The following is a 21,615-nucleotide window of genomic DNA, read 5'->3' as shown; positions in this document are numbered from 1 at the left end:
AAGGAAACTTTAGACCATGGCAATATATATATATCTACTCAGGAAGATCAAATGGAGTTGGAAGAGAAGTGGTAAGAATGATGATGACAGCAAGAGCAGAAAAGGCATTAACTGACTGGAGAGCTGTAAATAGTATATTTTTACTAGCAAAGTTCAAATCAAAGCAGTGCAATGTGAGTATTATAGCTTGCTATGCCCCAACAAATGATTCCCCTGAAGAAAGGAAAGATGAATACTATGAAGAACTGCAGAGAGTAATAGATGAGATCCCTGAGAGATATGAAAATTGTGAATGGCAACTTCAATACTATTGGAAGAAATAATCAAGAGATAGAGAATGTGATGGGTGTCAAACAAGCTTGCCCACCAAGAGAGCTCAAAACTCACGCTTGGAATGTAGCGAAGGTTATTAGGTCTTTAAAAAAGGCCCTCTTCAAATCTTTTTTTCCTTGCTATGGCTTTGAAAAAACATTTAAGCGAGCTACATGAACTGTTGTATCTAGTCAAGTCAGATGAAGGGTTGGAAGAAGGTATCGTTTTCCTTTGTATCAGAGTTCATAGCAAAAACACAAAAACCTAACTACAAACGACTCAAAATTTGTTTCTTTCTCAATTTCCTCCCATAGCTACGTAACCGTTGATTAGGACAAATTGCTTCTAAGCACTGTGAGGGCACTATCTCAAGAGAACTCAACCACAACTGCAGAACTTAATCATCAGTACAGGAAGGATCAAGAAGAACATAACCAGAAATACCAGCTCACTTTCTGGCTTCAGGAAACCATTAAGAGTGTGCTGGACCAGTCGAGAGACGGCCTGCGATACCCGAGTCAGACACTCGCTCAGCAAGTCAAGAGGGGTTGGCTACTGGTAGCCTTTCAGAAGACTGTCAGTGGGCCAGGTCCTGAAGGGAGGAGTTTGAAAACGTTAGAAAACCTTCGCAGCCCCCTATCTATAGGTATGCACTCACAAGTCACTCAGACACTTTCTCCTTAGGACCTGTGGTAAATGTTCAGCAGGTGGTATGGCATACCTAGCTCCCTCATAGGACAAGAAGCATCTCATGTAAGATAACAGTTACAATCTTGGAGAGAGTAAGAATGCCTGGCCTTCTTTCTCCTTCTTCCCTTCTTTAGGTTTCCACGCTTGGACCGTTATGTCACAGGAAACGACTTTCGTGCAGGTAAGACACCATACCAAATAACTATTCTTTAATTGTTTAGATAGAAGTGCTTTCCCACATCCTCCTGATGAGGGGAAGGATGGAGGGTACAGTAATATGAATCCATCAATTTACACAGCATTACATTACAAACATTACTCTAAGGGTATAATTCTTCTGAAATCGCTTGTCTATAACAGTAACCTAGCCCTATCCCCAGATACTCATGAGATAGGAAGTGGATTGGAGTCATCACCATTGCCCCTCATAAGGAACGAATGTTAGACATCAAGGATTTTAAAGCAGCCAGTTTGGTTATAGAAACTTCCTCCCTCCTAAGTATAAGTGTCTTATTAAAGGGTGAAGGTTTGTTTCCATATAAGAATAAATCACAAATTTTAAACAGTAATTTGTATTTTTCCTGACTATACAATCCTGAGCCCTTCAAGTTATATACCACATCTCATCCACTGTAAAAGGTAGGAGGTATGCAGAACTTCCCCAGCTACCTGACAATACCCTAACACCTCGTTATAAATTTTAACCGAGTTCCTAGCTGTACTGAATTCATACTCCTATCAAATGAACCAGGTTTGTATAGTTAGTTAGCATACAAATTACTTTTTAAAATTTGTGAAATTTGTCGGTAGGAGATATGGACAAAAAACATGCCTTGGTAAAAAATAAAGATAAAACTTTTTATCCCAAAGCATTAGGACTATACGATGATTGTAAGAAGAAACCCCTTAAATGAGTACAGAGAAGCTATTTACAATAAGTAAAGCATGACTGCCTACATTCTGGAATAATTTTGCGCTTGAAATTGTGTCAATGACTAGAGAATTGAATTTATTAATGAAGATGTTACCTCTACATTTAAAAGATATGAGGTTATTTGAGTTCTTAATTTGGATGACATATTGTTTATGAGGAAGATGACGATAAGACAAATATACAAGTGTAATATTAACTGAATGGTTTAAAGCATGGCAAGAAAGAATAACATTGGACCCATGTGGAAACACTCAGTATTATGATAGAACCAAGTGTTAATGAATGAACCAGGAGTCCAAGCCCAAAAAAGAACAAAGTAAAAAAAAATCATCTACCCATCTTCTGGAAGAGTAAGTAATAGCATTTCTATCATTTAAATGTTCACACCAATGTTTTACACAAGGTAAATAGATACAAGGTGCTGACAGTATTGTAATTCATAAGTTATAAAATAACTGATGGTACACTTGGCCATTCTGAAAATAAATATAACTAGGTTTCATTCTAATCGCACAGCACGATATTGCTAGTTTCCACCCAGTGTTTCATCACATAAGAACAGGCAGTAATACAAAAATAATATCAACACGATGTAATGCTGACTATCAATGATTATTGCATATGCAATAACTTTTAAGAATGCAAAATTATTTTAAAGGGTTCCAGGGTCTGCTGAATGAATTAAAAATACTGTAGGCAACACAAGTCAGAAATGGTTTTGTTGATAAACTTCATGATGAAGAGTAAGAACATACTGAAACTCATTAAGTATTTTATAATAGAGGAACTTGTTATAATGACATCAGAAGAAGACGCAGAAGAATCACCATAATAGACACTACTGATATTTAAAGTTTTTGTCATTGCATAAAATTTAATAGACAAACTTATAGGTCATAATCCTTGGTTGGAATGCAATGTAAAACTGATTAGCATGATCACCTGCTCTTTAATCCCTGCAACATAAAAAGAGAGAAAACAGGTTCCAATAAGTGATTTTCTAAATAGTTTGAATAAAGAATCTCGACTGACTCAATCTTCTCCAAACATCATCCCAGATTACTCCATGAAAATTACTTAATCAATTGGTGGTTTAAGCTCACCAAAACAGATGACCCGCTAGATGATACGTTCGGAGATCCATAGTCTATTACTGCCACCACAATGCAAGTGTTATTCACTTCACTTCATCGCATCATGTTAAGCGTTGTACATTCTGTATTACATCATCAAGATTTTTAAAACACAACAATGAAGAAGAGGTATGACAAGTACAATAAGATATCCCATTTTTTTTAAAGATTTTCTTTTAAAGGTGTGTGTGTTTTATAACCAGGTTTGGGTTCAAGTACATGTAGCAGAAGTACTGTACTCAAGTAAACAAGTACAAATACTGAAAATTTGCCTATTACTAAAGTTCAAGTAGTACAGTACTTAGCAATGTACCTAGAGTACACATACATTTTGACAGGTTATTTATTTTTATACGGACAAGTTTATTTTAAGTTTAGCAGCAATTAACTTATGGAAAAAAACACAGTATAGTAATACTGTATTAAAATTATCTTAAGATGGAATATTGTCTTTAAATTGTCTTTCTGTATTGTTCTTATATTTTAGGCAATAAATCCACAAGGCCTCAAGTGGGATAAGATATTCCTGCAAGGTAGCTAACTATTTTCATGGAAGTTCGAAGTAACAATTTTGAACCATGAAATGCCAACACCAGACTGCTTTGCAATTTACAGAAGTATCATTTTGTAATTTAAACTGGCTCATAAGCACAAATTATAAAAAATGTTTTGATATCTCTAGAGGAGTGCTGTAAATGATGCCTAAATAAAGACTACTACTGTACTGAATGACAAGTTGCAGTCAAAATAAAAGTAAAAAACTTGGTGAATGTCAAAATTTGAAGTACAAGATTCAACTAGTATCAATTAAGCTTATTTATCATTTTAAAGTAAATTACATTACATCCAGTACAAGTGGAGTACTTAAAAAAGATGCTAGAATTTTTTTCTCAAGTAGATTTGAGTCATGTATAAATACTATATTAATTTCTAAAATCACTATTAGAAGCACTCAAGATTGTTCGTATAAATCAAAGCACTTGCATTTGGACCCAAGTCTGGTTAAAACTATTCTACATGGCTTTTTAATATTTCTTATAATCAAATTATAACTAAATAATACATTTCAGGTAAAAGTTGATAAATTGATGAGTGACTGAAATGACAAAAGAAACCTAAAATTTATATAAAGGGTTTTACAATAAATGAACAGAATAAAAATATTTAATTTTGATATTTTTTTTACTTTTATGCTCACTTGATGTTCATATTACTGCTTCTCTGAAAGCTACAGTTTTTTTTAAAAATCCCACTTTCTTTCCTTTCAACGTACAGTACAGTAACATCTTGACATATGAATATAATTTGTCAATTTGCATACATTTCACGTCAATTTTCCGTTATAAAATAACTGAACAAAATTTATTCCTGTCTTGCCCTTTAAAAACACCAATTAGTGATAACAACGGAAAAAGTGTTTTTAATTGCTATACTGTACATTATAAACATACTTTACTTACACTCACAAAATGATATAAATGATTACTGGGAAATGCAATAAAATGTGATTTTATTATGAGTTCTTACCTTTAAGACACATGATAGCGGCTAACGGCGGTGTGTGTGAAGGAGAGGGAGGGAGGGAAAGAAGGATAGAGAATTGGATGGGATCATATTTACTGTTCCTTACATGGTGTAACACTTAAACTTGAAATTAACATTTTTTTTTTTTTAACTTTTTATTCTTGCCTACTTTTTTCCTTTGTTAATTTTCATTTATTATTGTTCGAGAATTGCATACCGTCAATGTACATGGTTTGTAATGGTATGCCAAATTACTCACCTGAACACCACACTCGTGCTTCTCGATAATTTCATGCTTCCCTTCTATCATCACCATGCGTTTTTTCTTCTCACTGTAAGAGTTACCACTTGCTTTCTTAGGGCCCATCACTTATTATCACAAATGTTCACAAATCTACATTTAAAATCACGCGTAAATAATGCAAAGACAACACGGGAGATGGGTACTGAAGTTGACGATTTGTAAGCATGCTCGTATCTCAACGCAAAATTTGGCTAGGCGGCTGGCTCGTATCTCGGAATGCTCAAGGTATTATTGTACATGCCTCTAGTAAAGTAATGAAACACTAGCTTTTAATGGCAAGAAGCCAAGCTGTGAAATACCCGAGGCTCTTTGATAATTATTTCAGTCTCAAAGTCAATGCTTTATCCTCTTGACACAACAAGTCAGTTGGGAGAAGGGTGGGGATGTATATGAACATCAGGAGAATATAGAAATAAATTATATCAAAATTCTATTTATTTCTATGAATCTCCCCTGATGTTTATATTGCTGACCCCTATACGCTTATGGAGGTGGGATGCCACTGGAGGTACAGTAGGTCATTTATAGAATTAAAATATAAAACAATAAATTTTTATGAAGATATAAAATAATAAAAAGTTCCAACTCACCTGGTCTAGATTAATAATAAAAAACCATCTCCAATTAAAGTTTGAAATACAGGGATAAAGATTGTTTTCTAAACTTTACAATCTTTGATTTCCGCTGTTGCCCTCCCCATTTATATGATGACTAAGGTATGAGTCATATTATAAAATCTTCTATAGCAAAGACTTCAAATTGCTATGTCAAACATAATCGGAATCCGAGATAGAAGAACAGAAATACATTATCCACTTTTTTTACTTTTGTTTCTGAACCACGCCTTCATGATCAATCTTCATGCAGCCTTATTAACAATGTAGACTATCTTATTACCCCTCTCTTCCTAGATGGACAAGACTATTGTGTTCCCAATTTTTTTCATTTTCGACAACTTAATTTTTTTTGCCTTTTCGGTGTTTGAGGTAAAGCCATAATAATAGGTTATGCTGAGGTTCAGCTACACAAACAAAGTAGACTAAGAGTTGCTATTCCTAATCTTCATTTACTTGATAGTGTATGTCAATCAATACACACGTCATCAGTCACATCAGTTCTTGGCTGATTTTTATTGATGTATGTGCAGTCACTTTGAACCACAAGGCAGAAAACCAGGCTTTTAGTGTGTATGGCAACAACATGATTTCTAATGGCAACCCCTTATTCTAGCTTTTTTTCAGAAAGTTTTTTTTTAGTACCACTAGTCACCACCTGTCCTTAGTCATGACAGCATCTGGACACAGCCTGCCTGGTTTGTCGTCTATATCTTTGTACAGACTATGTGATGTTATTCAGATGTTGGATAACATTTCAGAAGTTGGCTAATATTATCCAAATAATGTTGAAGAGGATATTATATATTAGAAGCTGAAAATGACAGTGATGCAGTTACAATAGCATTGCCATCTACTGTATGTTTTTATTTCTTTCAGGTTTACAGAAATACAGTTTTGTGAGAGAGAGAGAGAGAGAGAGAGAGAGAGAGAGAGAGAGAGAGAGAGAGAGAGAGAGAGAGAGAGAGAGAGAGAGGAGTGTCATTATTTATTTTATTACAAAGAGAATCATTATTTCATGATTTTTGGTGCGTTTTGTTTCATCATAAAAAAGATTGGTGTTAATCGCAGATGTCGAGTTATTGAGATAACAAAATATCTATTTACTTGCTTGCATAAACTTATGTTTGTGTACATTGAAATTATATCTATAAGAACTTCTCATTATGTTCATATAGCTTCTTTACAAACTGTTGTTTATCAGCATTTGCCCCAAACAATTTATTAAAAATTTTCCCATTTTCTTTCATTTCAAAATATACATGCCTCTAGTAAAGTAATAAAGCAAACTAGTTGTTAGTGGTTTCATGTTATTTAATTCTTCCATTGCATCAGTGAAATCAAGATTTTCAAGATATCTTTGCTGTGGGATTTGTTAGCCATCCTGCACAGGGAAAGCACTCTGTTTTAAATAATCGTTGTGAGGAGTAAGATGTCTACCTGTTCCTCTCAAGGAAAATATGTTAAGTTGATGTGCTTATGGAACTGTAGAGTCTACACTGATAGTAAAGTGTCTCCCAGGTTTGAGATCCACCGCAAATTCTTTACTTATTTACTTTTGCCCTCAAGCATTTCTAGCTGCTCTTACGACATCTAGTATTTGTGGGGCCGAAGATCAATATGATAGTCTGGATCCTTATATCTCTCCTCTCGATAAGTAAGTGTCTCTAAACCTCTGCTTATCTCTTATGTGCTGAGATGTTAGTCTATATATTTTAGAACTCTTGTGAAACAAGAGCTCTTTACTACTCATTAATTTATGGTTGGAGTGACAAATTGAATGATTCCTTCAGGGTAATTATTTTCTTTTTGCAAAGAATTACTGAACCTGTTCAACTGCATCTTGTTTGAATGGCAGAGCGTCATTTGCTTAAAAATTCAGCCATTAGCTTATCTCGTGATTTTCTCCCATTAGTTTCTGTATGTAATAGGTAGTCATTTGGAAAACAGTTTAGTAAAATTCTAGAAAAAGTTGATATTAAATTACCTATCTAAGTTTAGGTCCAGATAATTAGTTTTAGATATGACCACGAAATAATGGTGGCAGGGCAGACCATTACTGTGTCTTCAGACGTTGTGGTTTTTACAAACTTTGTCTGAATGAAAGCTAGAATACGGTGTTGCTAATTAGTAGATTAAATCGTATTGTTGCCATACACAACAAAAATGACAAATTTTAAAGTAATTTGTATTTTTCCTAGGGATGTACTTTAAGTGAAGCTGGATGACTAGCCATACGAATTTTAGCAAGGTGTAACTACCCCACCGGTAGTTAGCGGGGGGTAGAGGGGTAGCCGGCTACCCCACTCGCACACACATCGGTGTTGTCTCGTCACTTTTGATCGTAGTCATGACTTTATAGGGAGATAGGTGATGGCAGGTGAGATTTGTATTAAGATCTCAAGGTTTGTATTAGGAAATATATTTGCACCTCTATAGCTTCTTAGATTTCTCAGAGTCTTCCTTCTCTCTTTATTAATACCAGGGCACCAGCCACCCATTGAGATACTACTGCTAGTGAGTTATTGGGTCCTTTGACTGGCCAGACAGTACTACATTGGATCCCTCTCTGTAGTTATGGTTCATTTCATCTTTGCCAAAGCATAAACAGAATAGTCTGGCTTATTATTTACACATTCTCCTCTTTCCTCACACACTTGACAACACTGAAATTACCAAACAATTCTCCTTCCCTCAGATGGTTAACTACTGCACTGTAATTGGTCAGTGGCAAATTTCCTCTTGGTGAGGGTAACAGAGAGACTTTAGCTATGGTAAGCAGCTCTTTTAGGAGAAGGATACTCCAAAATCAACCCATTGTTTTCTAGTCTTGGGTAGTGCCATAACCTCTGTACCATGCTTGAGGGTACACTCGGGCACACTATTCTATCTTATTTCTCTTTCTCTTGTTATTTAAAGTTTTTATAGTTTATATATAAAAGATTTATTTTAATGTTATTATTGTTATTAAACTTCTCTTGTAATTTATTTCCTTATTTCCTTTCTTCACTGGGCTGTTCTCCCTGTTGAAGCCCTTGGGCTTATCGCATCCTGCTTTTCAAACTATGGTTGTAGCTTAACAAGTAATAATAATAATAATAATAATAATAATAATAAATAATAATAATATTAATAATAATAAATAATAATAATATTAATAATAATAATTGCGACATGGCAAAGTTAATGTATATTTGTGGATGTCTTTGTGCTGGAAAAGAGTACCTCCAATGACAAGATTGTTTGTTAAACAGAAACATGAAATGTGCTCCATTTTCATTTGCAACTTTGCCAAGACCCTCGACATCCATCACATTCTCTGTTCCTTGATTATTCCTTCCAACTTTAGCATTAAAGTCACCAATCACAATTTTCATCTCTCTCTTGGGGATCTCATCTATAACACCCTGCAGTTCTTCATTGCATTCATCTTTCTTTTCTTCAGGGGAATCATTTGTTGGTGCATAGCAAACTATAATACTCCTTCTGCACTGCTTTGATTTAAACTTTGCAAGTAACAATCTACTGTTGACAGCTCCCCAGTCAGTCAATGACTTTTCTGCTCTTGGTGACATCATCATTTCTACCCCTTCTCTTCCAACTCCATCTGTTCTTCCAGAATAGATATATATATTTATATATTGCCTTGGTCTAAAGTTTTCTTACCAATCCCCTTACAGCATGTTTCACTTAGGGCCAAGATATCTAAACTATATTTCATAAATTCACTTGATGTAACTTCCAATCTGATTCATGGTTCTAACATTTCAATTACCAATATTTCTTTAGTATCTATAAACAAGGAAATTTTTAGCTTCCCACTACGCACGGGACTGGGGACCATTCTGTCATCTTCTCTTTCCATTGACTGACTAAATCCATAGAGGATTCATTTGTAAGGTAATGTTTTGTTGTGGAAACAGTTCATTAGTATGAAAAGATTAATTATAAATACAGAACCCTGAATTCCAATTTAAGAGGGAGGTGATTAAGAAGGTTAATTGATTAAAGAAAGATTATGAATAAGAGGCTTTGTCCTTGCTATCAATATGGTCTGAATCAGGAAGTAATAGCTGTATCCTATTAGAAAGATCTACGTATTTTCAATCTTCAGAAAAAAATCTTACGTCAGAAAAATTTGAATCGAGGATTAAGAAGATGATACAGATGATTAACAGATAAAATATGGCCGACCATGATGAGTGGTCCTAATATATTAACATCAAAGACCAGTTAGCAAAAACTTGCAGATACATACATTTCAGCAATGCCAAATGGCTACTCAAAGAGTGGAAGGCGAAAGGCTTTAATCTTGAAAGCAAGGATGACAAAATTACTTAAACTTCATGAGAGTCAAGCTGAGAGATTTTCAACTGTGCAGCAGCAAATTAAAAAGTAATGCAACCAGTATGAAGAAGGGGCTGAGGAAAACAGCCAAAAAACATACAACCTGATGGCTCTCACCAGACACAATAGATTGTCTTCATCTGAGGGAAAGGACAAGGCAGCACTAGAAATGGAATCAAAATATAAAATAAATCAAAATGATTTGACTAAAAGTTTATTATTCCCACACACTCCTTACTTGTAATTAGTGCTGAGTGTAGCTCTTTATCACAGATGTGTTAGTCTGATCACTTTTATTCACCTGAAACTAGAGCTAAAGAGGAGACTAAACAAAAGAAATAGAATGGAGTTTTAGTTTAGGGCCTTACAGATATCCAAATACATGGACTTTTACTAATGATAACCCGATGGGCTCTGCCGAGATTCCATTAACACATTGTAGACTGAAAATAGAGATGATTGATGAATGGATATTTGAAGCAGAAAAATTTAGCACAGACCTGTCAGCAATACTACACACATTCAAACAATGAAGAGGGTGAATAGGTATTACCTGTGGATCCACAAATATAGACTATTCACTAGTGATGGGATTGTAAGGAAATGAGCAATGCAATAAACATTACTGTATCTACATACCTTTTTCTAAATAATGAGGAGGAACAGCTGGAGGCACAGAACTGGCCGAACGATGAGGAGCAGGAGTATCATCCACTGAAAATATCAACAAATTAATAAATCAATTGATATTTCATTTAATTAAAAACTTATTCCTTTAGACATTGAAAAAAATAATTTCATGACATAACTGAAATTAAAATGTATTAAAACCATGTTAAATATTCAATTTAGGAAAACTAATGATACAAAAAACTCATAAAGAAAACTCTTTTTTAACAAAAAAGTATCAACTTTGGTAAAATTACGTTCAAAATTATTACTGTGGGTTGACATACCACCAAGAATCAATTTACCTTTTATCATAAAGACCCTCACTAGAAAAGATCTCAGTGCTGGCAATCACCATAAAAAATAGCAAAACTTTGAAAAAAAAATCTAGCACTGTGAATCTACTGTATATGCTTATGTTAACCTTTCTGGTGGAATTATGAAATACTACATATCTAAACGGAGATTGTCACTCAAATAAACCAGCAATGTGTGAGATGGAAATGTTTTCATAATAGGTTATGTTAAAACAACTAAGGTTATATGCTTGCATAAACAAAAGCTAGCATATCCATGTAGTCTACATCACATGTGTTCACTTCTGAGTAGTGACATAAACTGTATTATGGCTGTAATGAATCTCTTCATCAGCAATGCAGAAACATCTAAAGCAAACTTCATTAGTATCATTACTATACAGTTGGAGGTTCGGTAACAAGACACATCCGTGAAGAGTGAAAATCTGTGAGTATTTAGTACCCTACAGTGGGTTGACTCATAAACCCCGAAATGCAGACCACTGCCTAGGCAGTTACCTAACACATTAGATAACCCACTGTACTGCACTACATTGTTTTTATGTGGTTTTTAATAAGTTATAGTAGTTCATACTACTTTTCAGAGGTAATTGTACAGTATCAACACAACTTCAGTACAAGGTAAGATATTTCATAAAACGAAACTATTTGCCAAACATCCCTATGTTCAAGTAACAACATATTTGTTCATATCTAACAACACTTGTTGATACTGTAGAGTAAAATACATATATGTCACAAATTGTTAATGGTTGAAATGCACTCAAATTAAAAAAAAAAAAAATGCTTTAATATACAGTAGCAATATTACCTTTTTTTAAAAATCATGATGTTTTAGAATGCAAAAAACAAAAATGCTTTAATATAGCAATATTACCTTTTTTAAAAATCATGATGTTTTTAGAATGCAATAATTTGTACTTTAACTAGTCAGTCAGCTGTCAAAATCGAATGTCATGGTTTAAGCATTAGCCTACTGTATTTCGTATACAGTACAATATTGTACTATAAATACACTATTAGTTCTCTTTCAATAAATGTATGAATATTTATCCTAGCCCATTAAGGTCAAAACTTAAAAATAGAGTTTGTATTTTTCTCTTTAAAATGTTCTGAGCAATAGATAGTATGATAGCTAATGAATTACATATGGTAAATCCTTCAAAGAATAATCTATCATAACTTTAAAAAATGCAAAATAGTTCATATATAGTATACAGTACTGTATATTACAGTACAGTAATTTACTTAAGACAAATCTCTATGACAAAATATACAAAGTAAAATTTCATGCTATAATCAATTCATAACTTTTTATTTTTTTCGTTTTCATTTTTCAGCAAACTTCAACAATAAGAGCAAGTATTCAGTCTCATAATGACACTGAAAATGGTATCTTAAAGTGGAAAATAACTTTGTATATGTTCATATATACCAGTCAAAGCAATGTGTCACTAAACAAAACCATGATCTGTAACACGTAGCTTGATTAAAACAAAGGTGATCAGGAGCATAAACCTTTAACCCCTTCACTACAAGGCAGCAAATCCCCATTTAGTAGCTGATACGAGATTTGTCACCAACGGATATACTGTACATGCACACTTCCTCTATGATAACCTACATTTCAATGTTTATTTGTTTTACTGCTGATTATAGAATAAATTTTCCAAAAGTTTGCTCTATTGTCTATTGTATTTTACTCTAAATAACCAATAAAATCTTTTCTGGCTCGAGTCGTGCCGTCCTGATGGAAGTTCCTCATTGGCAGCTTTCTGCTTGGGATATTTCTGCGAGTGATATACCAGAAGATTTTACCTTAGAGGTATCACGGAGTTCTAACCTCCAGAGCAAATATCCCGAGAGATATTGTGTATATACCAGGGATGTGTTTAAAACAAGCCATGGCTATCCTTCCCCGAATAGAGTTAATTTTGCCTTGAAGGATATGGGATAGGATAGGATATGTGGGCGAGAGAGCCGTTATAACTTCCGGTCTCAATGTGCTACAACTGACAAGTTTCTTGTTAAACCATTCCTTTTTGCAGACACCATCTTGACGGTTGCTTGGAGTTTTTTTCTGCCCGTTACTGTAGCTTTTGAGTGGTTTTACACTCATGTACGCTTCAGCTTCTTCCTCATCGACTAAGTTGAGTATCCATTTCTTGTGTGTTGGGGAATTTCCATTTCCACCCTATTTTTAACTCGATGTGCATGCTTTTTATTGCATATGGCCGGCATGCGGTCGGAGCCAATGCATCATATATCCAAATCGCTCAGAAATTATTATTTTTTAGTCATATTATATTAAGAATATGTTTTATATTATTCTTTTGCAATTGTGGTATGATTATGGGGTATCCCACTCTTTTTTTGGTGTTACATGTGCATTTTTTTCTATCAGTCTTGACTTAGGTTAGCTCTACCCTGGCCAGCAGCCATGATTGGTGAATTTACACTTGTGCACCATCCCTTTCTTTCACCTAACCTTACTGGTTTCATGAGACAGCACATCCTTCCATGCTGTTGATTAATCATAGCAGGGAGTTGCAGTCCTGAAGATCACTCTGGGAGTTGGATAGTGTTTTGCAGTTGTCCTAGGGCGACTGTCTTCACTTTCTACTTAGTCTGCATGTTTGGCGGGGTGGCACAGGCCCTAGCAACTTGTTCCCTGTGTCTACTTCTTGTCTACCAATTGGAAATTATAACCCATTTTCTAATGCCGACAGTTAAGAACCCCTTTGCACTACCTTACCCATTCTTATGCTTCGTTCTTAGTTTTTGGTGGGCTACTGGCTGGTTGTGAGGACTTGTACTCTGTCCCCTATCACTGCAGACCCTTTAGAACACCATTCTTGTTCTAAGGTAGCAGTTAGGCATTCCTGTTCTGCCACCTCACCAATTTCTGAGTCTCCCATCACCACCCCTTCCCCCCCTCCCCCTTGTGCCTGCTGGTACTTCTATCTGCTGTGGAACTTTGTTCCCCTCCCTGTCTAGTTCCATGGCAACTGAAGTACTCTTCGTTGCCATTTTTGGACAGGATAGCTTGTAGACTATCTAACCTGGCCCTATGTGGATGAAGTTCCTTCCTTGGATAAATTCTCTCTGCTGCCTTAGAGACTACTCTTGGGTGGTTCCCTTGCCCCCTTTCCTTTCCTAGTTAGGCCATAACCTAACTATATTGGTAACTACAGTTCCTCTTGTCTGGTCATCTCACCCTAGCATTTTGAGTTTTCCCTCACCTGCTGGGTGGGCTAAGCTTGCCTGCATAGTTTTTCCTATGGCCTAACCCTATCCTGGCAGAGAGTTGGTACCCTTTGGGGTTCTCCTTGGCCACCTTAATAGTTACCAGTTCTGAGGCTGCAGCTCCTCATCCTAGGCTATGTACCTCTCGCTGCGAAGACTTAACTCCTTTGCCTAGTTAGTCTATATTCGCAGAAGTGTCGCCTTCTGTCCCTGATTCCAGTCTTGACAGCTCAAGTTCAAGCACTGGATGGGTGTTAGCTATGGAGACGGTCCCTCTGCCACCTTATCTGCAGCCTTAGACTGGTCATCTGCTCCTCCTCCTCCACTTCCATATTCCATATCTGAGGAACATTGTCCTCTAAAGTTGGTTGATTGGATCCCAACTGGTTGTCAGATTATTCTTTGAATTTTCAATTCTTGGAGTCCTGTATGGCTCTCATTATCTTAAGGGCTACAACCCCCTCTTTTCATGAGTTCATGATAATGACCAGGTCTTGGCAGGTTTCCTTATTAACTCCCTTTCATTCCTGTACCTCTCACTCTGATTGTGGACTCTTCCCTATGGGATTATCCCCTCTCTTCTTGTCGACTTGACAATGCCTCTTCCGCGTTGTGTCGACATGCCTGGGGTGTTGAAAGGTCAGTTTTGACTCGGTTGGTAGAAATAGTTACTGCCTTAGACCCAGCTACTGCCGCTTTGGTGGCAGTTGTTGCTGGCTTAGGCAGCATAATAAGTGAATTTGCCAACTTAGGTTGTCTAACAGACAGACTTCAGGGGTACTGGTGTACCTTTGATGTGACCCTTTCCTCCATATTTCTACCACACCTTCATGGATAGCTCTTAATAAATCTCTAATAAGTTTTGAGCTGTTCGGCATGAGTCTCCATTGTTTTGTAGTCTTAGCCAAATCATAGTTGGTAGAATATTTATTCTAGGAATATTTTTAAGCCTATTTTTTCTGTAATGATTTTCATATATGCTTAGTTTAAGAATGAACATTTTCTAATGAATTGTACCCATTGAAAGTTTTCCCTCTTTATAGGTTGCTGATGAAATGGAGTGTTCAACGGTAACCTGTACCAGGCGGATTAAGTTGCCCTGTGGCCACAAGACTTGCCGGAAACATGCAGACTGTCATGTTCCCAAAGGGTCTCTTGCAATCTGGGAACCTACCAACTGCCAGGTTTGCAAGGACTTACTAGACTCTGGCTTCCATGCCACCGACGTCTACTTGGATATATAGTACTACAAGCGTGGAGTCGGAAGACAATTCGTCATTGGGTTAGAGGCTTCCAAAAGTGCTCTCAACAAGGTGCCCCTTATCTTGCTTCCATGGAACTTGAGGACCTCCTCTTTCCCAAGACCGAGGTGACCGCTGTTTTTGGTCACCAGTTACCAATGGTTCAACTCCTGCTAGTACCATTAGATCATGCGGATGATGAAGTTTGGGACGCTCTGCAAGTAATGAGCCTAGATGCCAACAACACGTCGACAACTTCTGTGATGTGAGAGATGGAGAGGATCCTGCTGACCGCGGAAGCCTCTGAGTCACTAGATGTACATCAGGAGAGTACAGTTCCCAGTATTTCTTTAGCTCATTCCCCCATTCCTGTATCTCAGGCACCAGCATCTATTTCAACTGCTGTTCCTACGACAGATAAACTTTTGTTTCCTGGATAAATGAAATTTATGGCATCCATGAAGGCTTTCATGCAAATCTTACATAAACATGAATTGGCTCAAGCATCCCTAGAGGCAAAAATGCAGTAAAAGCTTTACAAAAGGAACCTACTTTTAAGGCTCCACCAGCTTCAAGCCTGCCTGAATGCGCAGTTAAGAACCTTTGGCTTTATGCTAAGCGTATGGCTTTTAGTGAAGGGTACCTCCACATCGGAAAAGGTTTAGGTTCTAAGCCAGTCTCTGACTTGGAATTCTTCCCCTTGATTGATAGTTATCCTTACTGCTATGTAAGGCTTAACTCGGAAGCGTCCATTAGGGATTATATGATCCCTGAGGAAACGATCATCCTGGACCACAGCAAGGATCGGTCTTTTTTGGTTAAGGAGCTAAAAACCTCCAAATTCAATAATACCCAACTTTCTGCTTTCGGCAGGAAGCAGGCCACCTTTGTAGCTCTTAAGGATACTGTCATTCCCTTTGCCTCTAAAAGCTTAGAGGCTGTAAAGAAGGCAATAGTGGAGAGTAGACCATTGCCAGTGTTAGGAGTGCAAACCTGTCTCCCTAGTCCTTCCTTATGATTCGGACAGTTGGGAAGATGTCCAACATACTTTTACTCTTGGAAAGTTAGATAGAGACATTACAGGCAAGCAGTTTAAGGAGAAACTGCCTAGAATTTCCAAAACCTTATTAAAGGAAGTACTGGAAGCTAAAGGAAGTACTGGAAGCTAAAGAAAGACTATCTGCATCTTTATCCTCCAATCTTACCTGGAGATGCTAATTGGAAACTATTCCAAATCTGATCTCTTCCCTGTCTTGGCAATGACTTACCTGGCCATGTTCCATAGAGTTCTCCATGCTTTCTTCCTAGCTGAAGAGCATGTAGAGAAAATGTCTTAGCCTCTGCGACGATCAGACGAACTTACAAAACTGATAGACTCCTAACATATGGGGGAAAGACCTCTTCCCCAAGAAATTGGTTAAGGAAGACATGGACAGAGCGGCCCAGAAAATTGATAGCCTTTTACAAAAGTGGGGTATGTCCTCTCCTCTAAAAAGAATTTACCCCCAGAAAAGGACCTCAATCCAAGGGCAAAAAGCTTAGAAGACATTTTAAAGGAAGGAAATCCTTTCCCGTCATGACAGCCTCAGTTGCCACCATCCCCCAGATTGTGTACACGGTTCCCCAGCAGTATGTATCACAGTCTCCAGCCTTCAACCCTGTATATGAGAGCCACCACTACATTTGACCCTGTAAGAGCTCAAAAGAAGAGGTTTAGAGGCAGGGAAAGGTCTGGAAGCAGCGGTCAGTCAAGAGGCCGAGGAAGTAGAGGCAAGGCATATAAAGAAGCAGGTCCTTCACAACGAGGAGCTACCAGTACGGGGATGACTTTACCTTTTCAGGGATTGATGGGAGTTCGATCCCTGGGCTCACAACATAGTCTCAAAGGAACTAGGCTGGAAATGGAGATAGAAACCACCCCAGTTCAAGAGGTTCTTCCAACCCACAACCCCATTCTTGGAGGATTATGTACACAATCTTCTCAAGAAGAGAATCATCCGTTGCACAAAATCCAGGGCTATTCTGCCAGCCCAAGATAGATTCAAACACACTTCAAACTATTCTGGACATGTCCCCACTAAAATTAATTCTGAACGACAAGTTCCAGATGCTGACTATCTCGCAAATACAGGCCCTACCACTCTAGGGTGCCTACACCATCTGCATAGATCATACAGATGCCTATTGGCATCTTCCGATAGGTCACTACTTCTCCCCCTACTTTGGTTTCAGACTGCCAAGAAAGGCCTATGCATTCAGAGCTTTGCCCTTCGAGATCAAGATAGCTCCAAGGATTTTCACGAAGCTAGTCGAGGCCATCATCCAACAATTACGGAACATGGCCTCCAGGTGATGGTATATGGTATACCTGGACGAATGGCTGGTTTGGGCTGCAACGAAGTCGGACTGTCTTTGTACAGTTCAAGTAGTCATGAAATTCCTGCAGTCTCTGGTCTTTCAGATCAACTTTGAAAAGTCCAGGTTGTCTCCAGGTCAAGAATTCCTGTGGCTAGGACTTCACTGGAATCTAAAGTCACACACCCTCTCTCTACTGCAAGGCAAGAGAAAGGAAATTGCAAACTCTGTCAGGTGCCTGCTTCTTTCAAGAGTACTCACCAGGCGGCAACAGGAAAGAGGCTTGGGTTCACAGTAGTTTGCTGCTATGACAGACCTAATCTTGAAAGCAAGACTTAAAGATGCCCACAGAGTCGGGAGAAGAAAGGCATAAAATGCTCGTAGCGATCTTTGCCACAAAAGCCCGGTCTTACTATGAAAGTAGCTTAAGCTGTAGTCCACTGTCAAGAGTTTATCGACACACGTCCCTCTGCAGTATCCTCCTCCTTCTGTGACAATTCACATAGATGCCTCGGAACAAGGTTGAGGGGGGAATTCCCCTTCCAAGAAAGTACAGGGCCGGTGGTCAATTATTTTCCGGAAATTTCATATCAAAATTCTGGAAGCTATGGCAGTGTTTTCGACTCTAAAGAGACTGAACCGGAAGACGAAATCACACATCAAATTACTCATCGACAGCAGGATGATAGTCTACTGTGTCAACAATCAGGACTCCAGGTCTCCTCAGATCAACCATATGATTCTAGCCATCCTCACTTTAGCAAAGCAAAGGAATTGCCACCTCTCAGCAGTTCACCTAGAAGAGGTTCGTAATGTGATGACAGAAGCCCTCTCAAGATCAAAGCCTCTGGAAACAGAATGATCTCTGGACAAAAAATCATTCTATTTCATTCTAGAGCATGTCCCAGAACTGCAAATAGACCCATTTGTGACGAGCTTTAACAAGAAGCTTCCCCGGATGTAGCACCAAACTTAGATCTGGAAGCGACAGGTACGGATGTGATGTCCCTGGATTGGATTCAGTGGTCTCACACCTACCTACTTTTATCATTCAACCTCCTAATAAAAGTCCCGAACAAACTGCGGACTTTCAGGGGAACAGTGGCTCCCAAGTGGCCCAAGAGCAATTGGTATCCTCTTGTCCTGGAACTCAAACCTCTCCAGGTCCCTCTACCATCTCCAGTGCTGTAGTGCTGTCCCAGGATGTTCAACAGAAGACTGTCTTCGCTTCCTCTTGGATAACGAAAACCCTTCAGCTCATGATTTTCTCCCCCTAGTGGCTCAAAGAAAGTTCTGAGTTGCAATGGAGAGAATTGACTTCATAGAAGAGTGAAAGACGAATACCACAAAACGACAATATTTGTCTTCCTGGAAAAAAATGGGTTGCATTCGTGAAGTCATAAACCCTCTTCTATTACTAGGGATTCTGTATTTCTTTATTTCATTGCATGATCATGGTCTGGCCTCTACAACTATTGCCTCATGTAAGTCGGAAGTAACTCGACCCCTAACTTATGCTTTTGATATTGAACTCGATAGTGAGCTGTTCAATAAGATCCCAAAGGCTTATGCTAAATTGAAACCTAATGCTCCTTCCAAGGCTCTTTCATTGTCGTTGGATAGTCTTGCACTTAGCCTCTTCGATAGATAACGCCACTACCTCTCTGAGGGGTCTTACTCAAAAGTTCATCTTTTTGCTTGCTATGGCTTCTGGTGCTAGTCAGTGAGATTGTGGCCCTTCTCAGGGATGATGGCCACATTGAATTCTTGGAATCTGGGGAGGTAAATCTTTACCCAGATCCTACATTCTTGGCAAAAAAGGAACCCCTAAAGAAGATTGTTCCACTACAGGAGGATCCTTCTCTGTGCCCCATGGAATGCCTTAAGGCCTACCTGTTAACCCTGGATAGGTACGGTCCTCGGACACCCCTTTAAGGGTATACTCGGACGCGAACGACCCCGACGCCAAAAAAAATTCTTGAAAAATCAGTTTTTGCAGTAACCTCCTTTTTTCTTTTGCCAAAAAAAACTTCAATGAATGCTTAAAACAACTGTAAAGATAAATACTACTCATCTGCAGAAAAACTATTTATTATAAATATTTTAAAAAATTAAGTAGAAAAAAAAAAGACCTGACATAAAAATTCATAAAAAAAAAGTTTATACATATATACACAAATCCTTTTAGGAATTGATTCTTGAATGTTTAGGACACATCTTGATGTATTTTGGATGAAGTCAGACCCATGGAGGTGAAGATCTGAAATGAGAAAAAAAGGGTAACTTTTTTTGGCCAAAAAAAATTGTCCAAATTTCATGAATTTTTTTGGGTACCCAAATGAAATAGGAAGTGGCTAATTTTTTTAGGGAATAAACATATGTTATCCTAAAATAGAAATATGTAAAAAAATCTTCATTATTTTGTAAATTACATTTATATCAGGGGCCATATCTAAAGGTAATTTTTTGAGTACTTGGAAATTTCGTAAAAAAATACATATATTTAATATATAATATGATATTTATGCAGGTAAAAATATACCAAAATATCACAAATTCTATAGGGAACAAGAATATATATAGATAGGGCAGCTTACGCTTCGGATATGTCCACAAAATGGCCGCCAACCACAATGACTCAGACTCCCTAATCTGCCACTTGAAATGTAGGAAGGGTATGTCAATTTCAAGGTGTTATTTACTAATCTAATTATTATTGGATATGCATAAAAATTGTATGGTGGGTTGCTGGATAATTGTCGATTATTTTACGACTATGAAATTAAAATTCTGACCCAAAAAATTTTTTTTGAAGGGAAATAAAATCGAAAAAAAAAATGTAAAACAATATTTTAGCTAAAAAAATTTGATGATATTCAATCAAAAAAAAAGTAAACAAAATTTTCCGACAAATAAACATCTAGAGGAATCATTACTCTGTGATAGTTCCTTAGTACGTAGTAATTTTGAAAGAATTGGGAAAAAACGAAAAAATGGCAATCACCGGAAAATCGAACACATACCTATATATACGCCATATCTGGCTAAAAAAAAGATAGGCATGGGTAGCCAGATCATCTAGAAACACTTTCCAACACTATAAAAATATAAGTTTTGCAACACTACTTGCCAATTCCTTACGGTAACATGACTAAGCAAAAAAATGCAAAACAAATAAAAAGGGGCACTCGTGGAAAAATGGCCATTCTAATATACGGCATTTCAGAAAAAAAAAATTTCAGCCACGTGCTAGGCAAACCATCAAGGCATATTTTCCGACAAATAAACATATAAATGAAATATTACTCTGTGATAGTTCCTTAGTACGTAGTAATTTTGAAAGAAATGGGAAAAAACGAAAAAATGGCAATCACAGGAAAATCGAACACATGCTTATATATACGCCATATCTGGCTAAAAAAAAAATAGGCATGGGTAGCCAGATCATCTAGAAACACTTTCCAACACTATAAAAATATAAGTTTTGCGACACTACTTGCCAATTCCTTACGGTAACATGACTAAGCAAAAAAATGCAAAACAAATAAAAAGGGGCACTCGCGGAAAAATGCCCAACATTCTAATATACGGCATCTCAGATAAAAAAAAAGACATGCACGTGTTAGCCCAACCATCAAGGCACACTTTCTAACACATAAACATGAAAAAAAAATCAATAGTATACGGCAATTCCTTACTACGTAGTAAATTTTTACAAATATTGAAAAAAAACAGAAATTGGCAACCGCAGTTAAATACCCAATATACCAATAACTACGTCGTATCTGACAAAAAAAAAATCACGCATGGGTAGCCAGATCATCTAGACACACTTTCCAACATTAAAAAAGCAAAAGTTTTACGACACTATTTCGCAATATCTTACGGAAAAATGACTTGGCAAAAAAATTAAAAAAAATTAAAAAGGG

At 37.1% G+C, this 21,615-nt stretch overlaps 1 protein-coding gene across 2 annotated transcripts in view; it reads right to left on the bottom strand.

The window, feature by feature from the left end:
- Nucleotides 1–21,615, bottom strand: part of Abi (tyrosine kinase Abl) — a 106,602-nt gene that overhangs the window by 5,397 nt on the left and 79,590 nt on the right. For both annotated transcript variants that reach the window (XM_068393184.1, XM_068393185.1), the window contains one exon: nucleotides 10,498–10,572. In XM_068393184.1, coding sequence (XP_068249285.1) covers nucleotides 10,498–10,572 — 75 coding nt within the window. The remainder of the gene's footprint in view (nucleotides 1–10,497; nucleotides 10,573–21,615) is intronic.

This window comes from Palaemon carinicauda, chromosome 19 (assembly GCF_036898095.1).
Source record: "Palaemon carinicauda isolate YSFRI2023 chromosome 19, ASM3689809v2, whole genome shotgun sequence".
In the NCBI taxonomy this organism is placed as follows: domain Eukaryota; kingdom Metazoa; phylum Arthropoda; class Malacostraca; order Decapoda; family Palaemonidae; genus Palaemon; species Palaemon carinicauda.
Note: the sequence above shows the minus strand (reverse complement) of the source record. Positions and strands in the feature narration are given on the sequence as shown.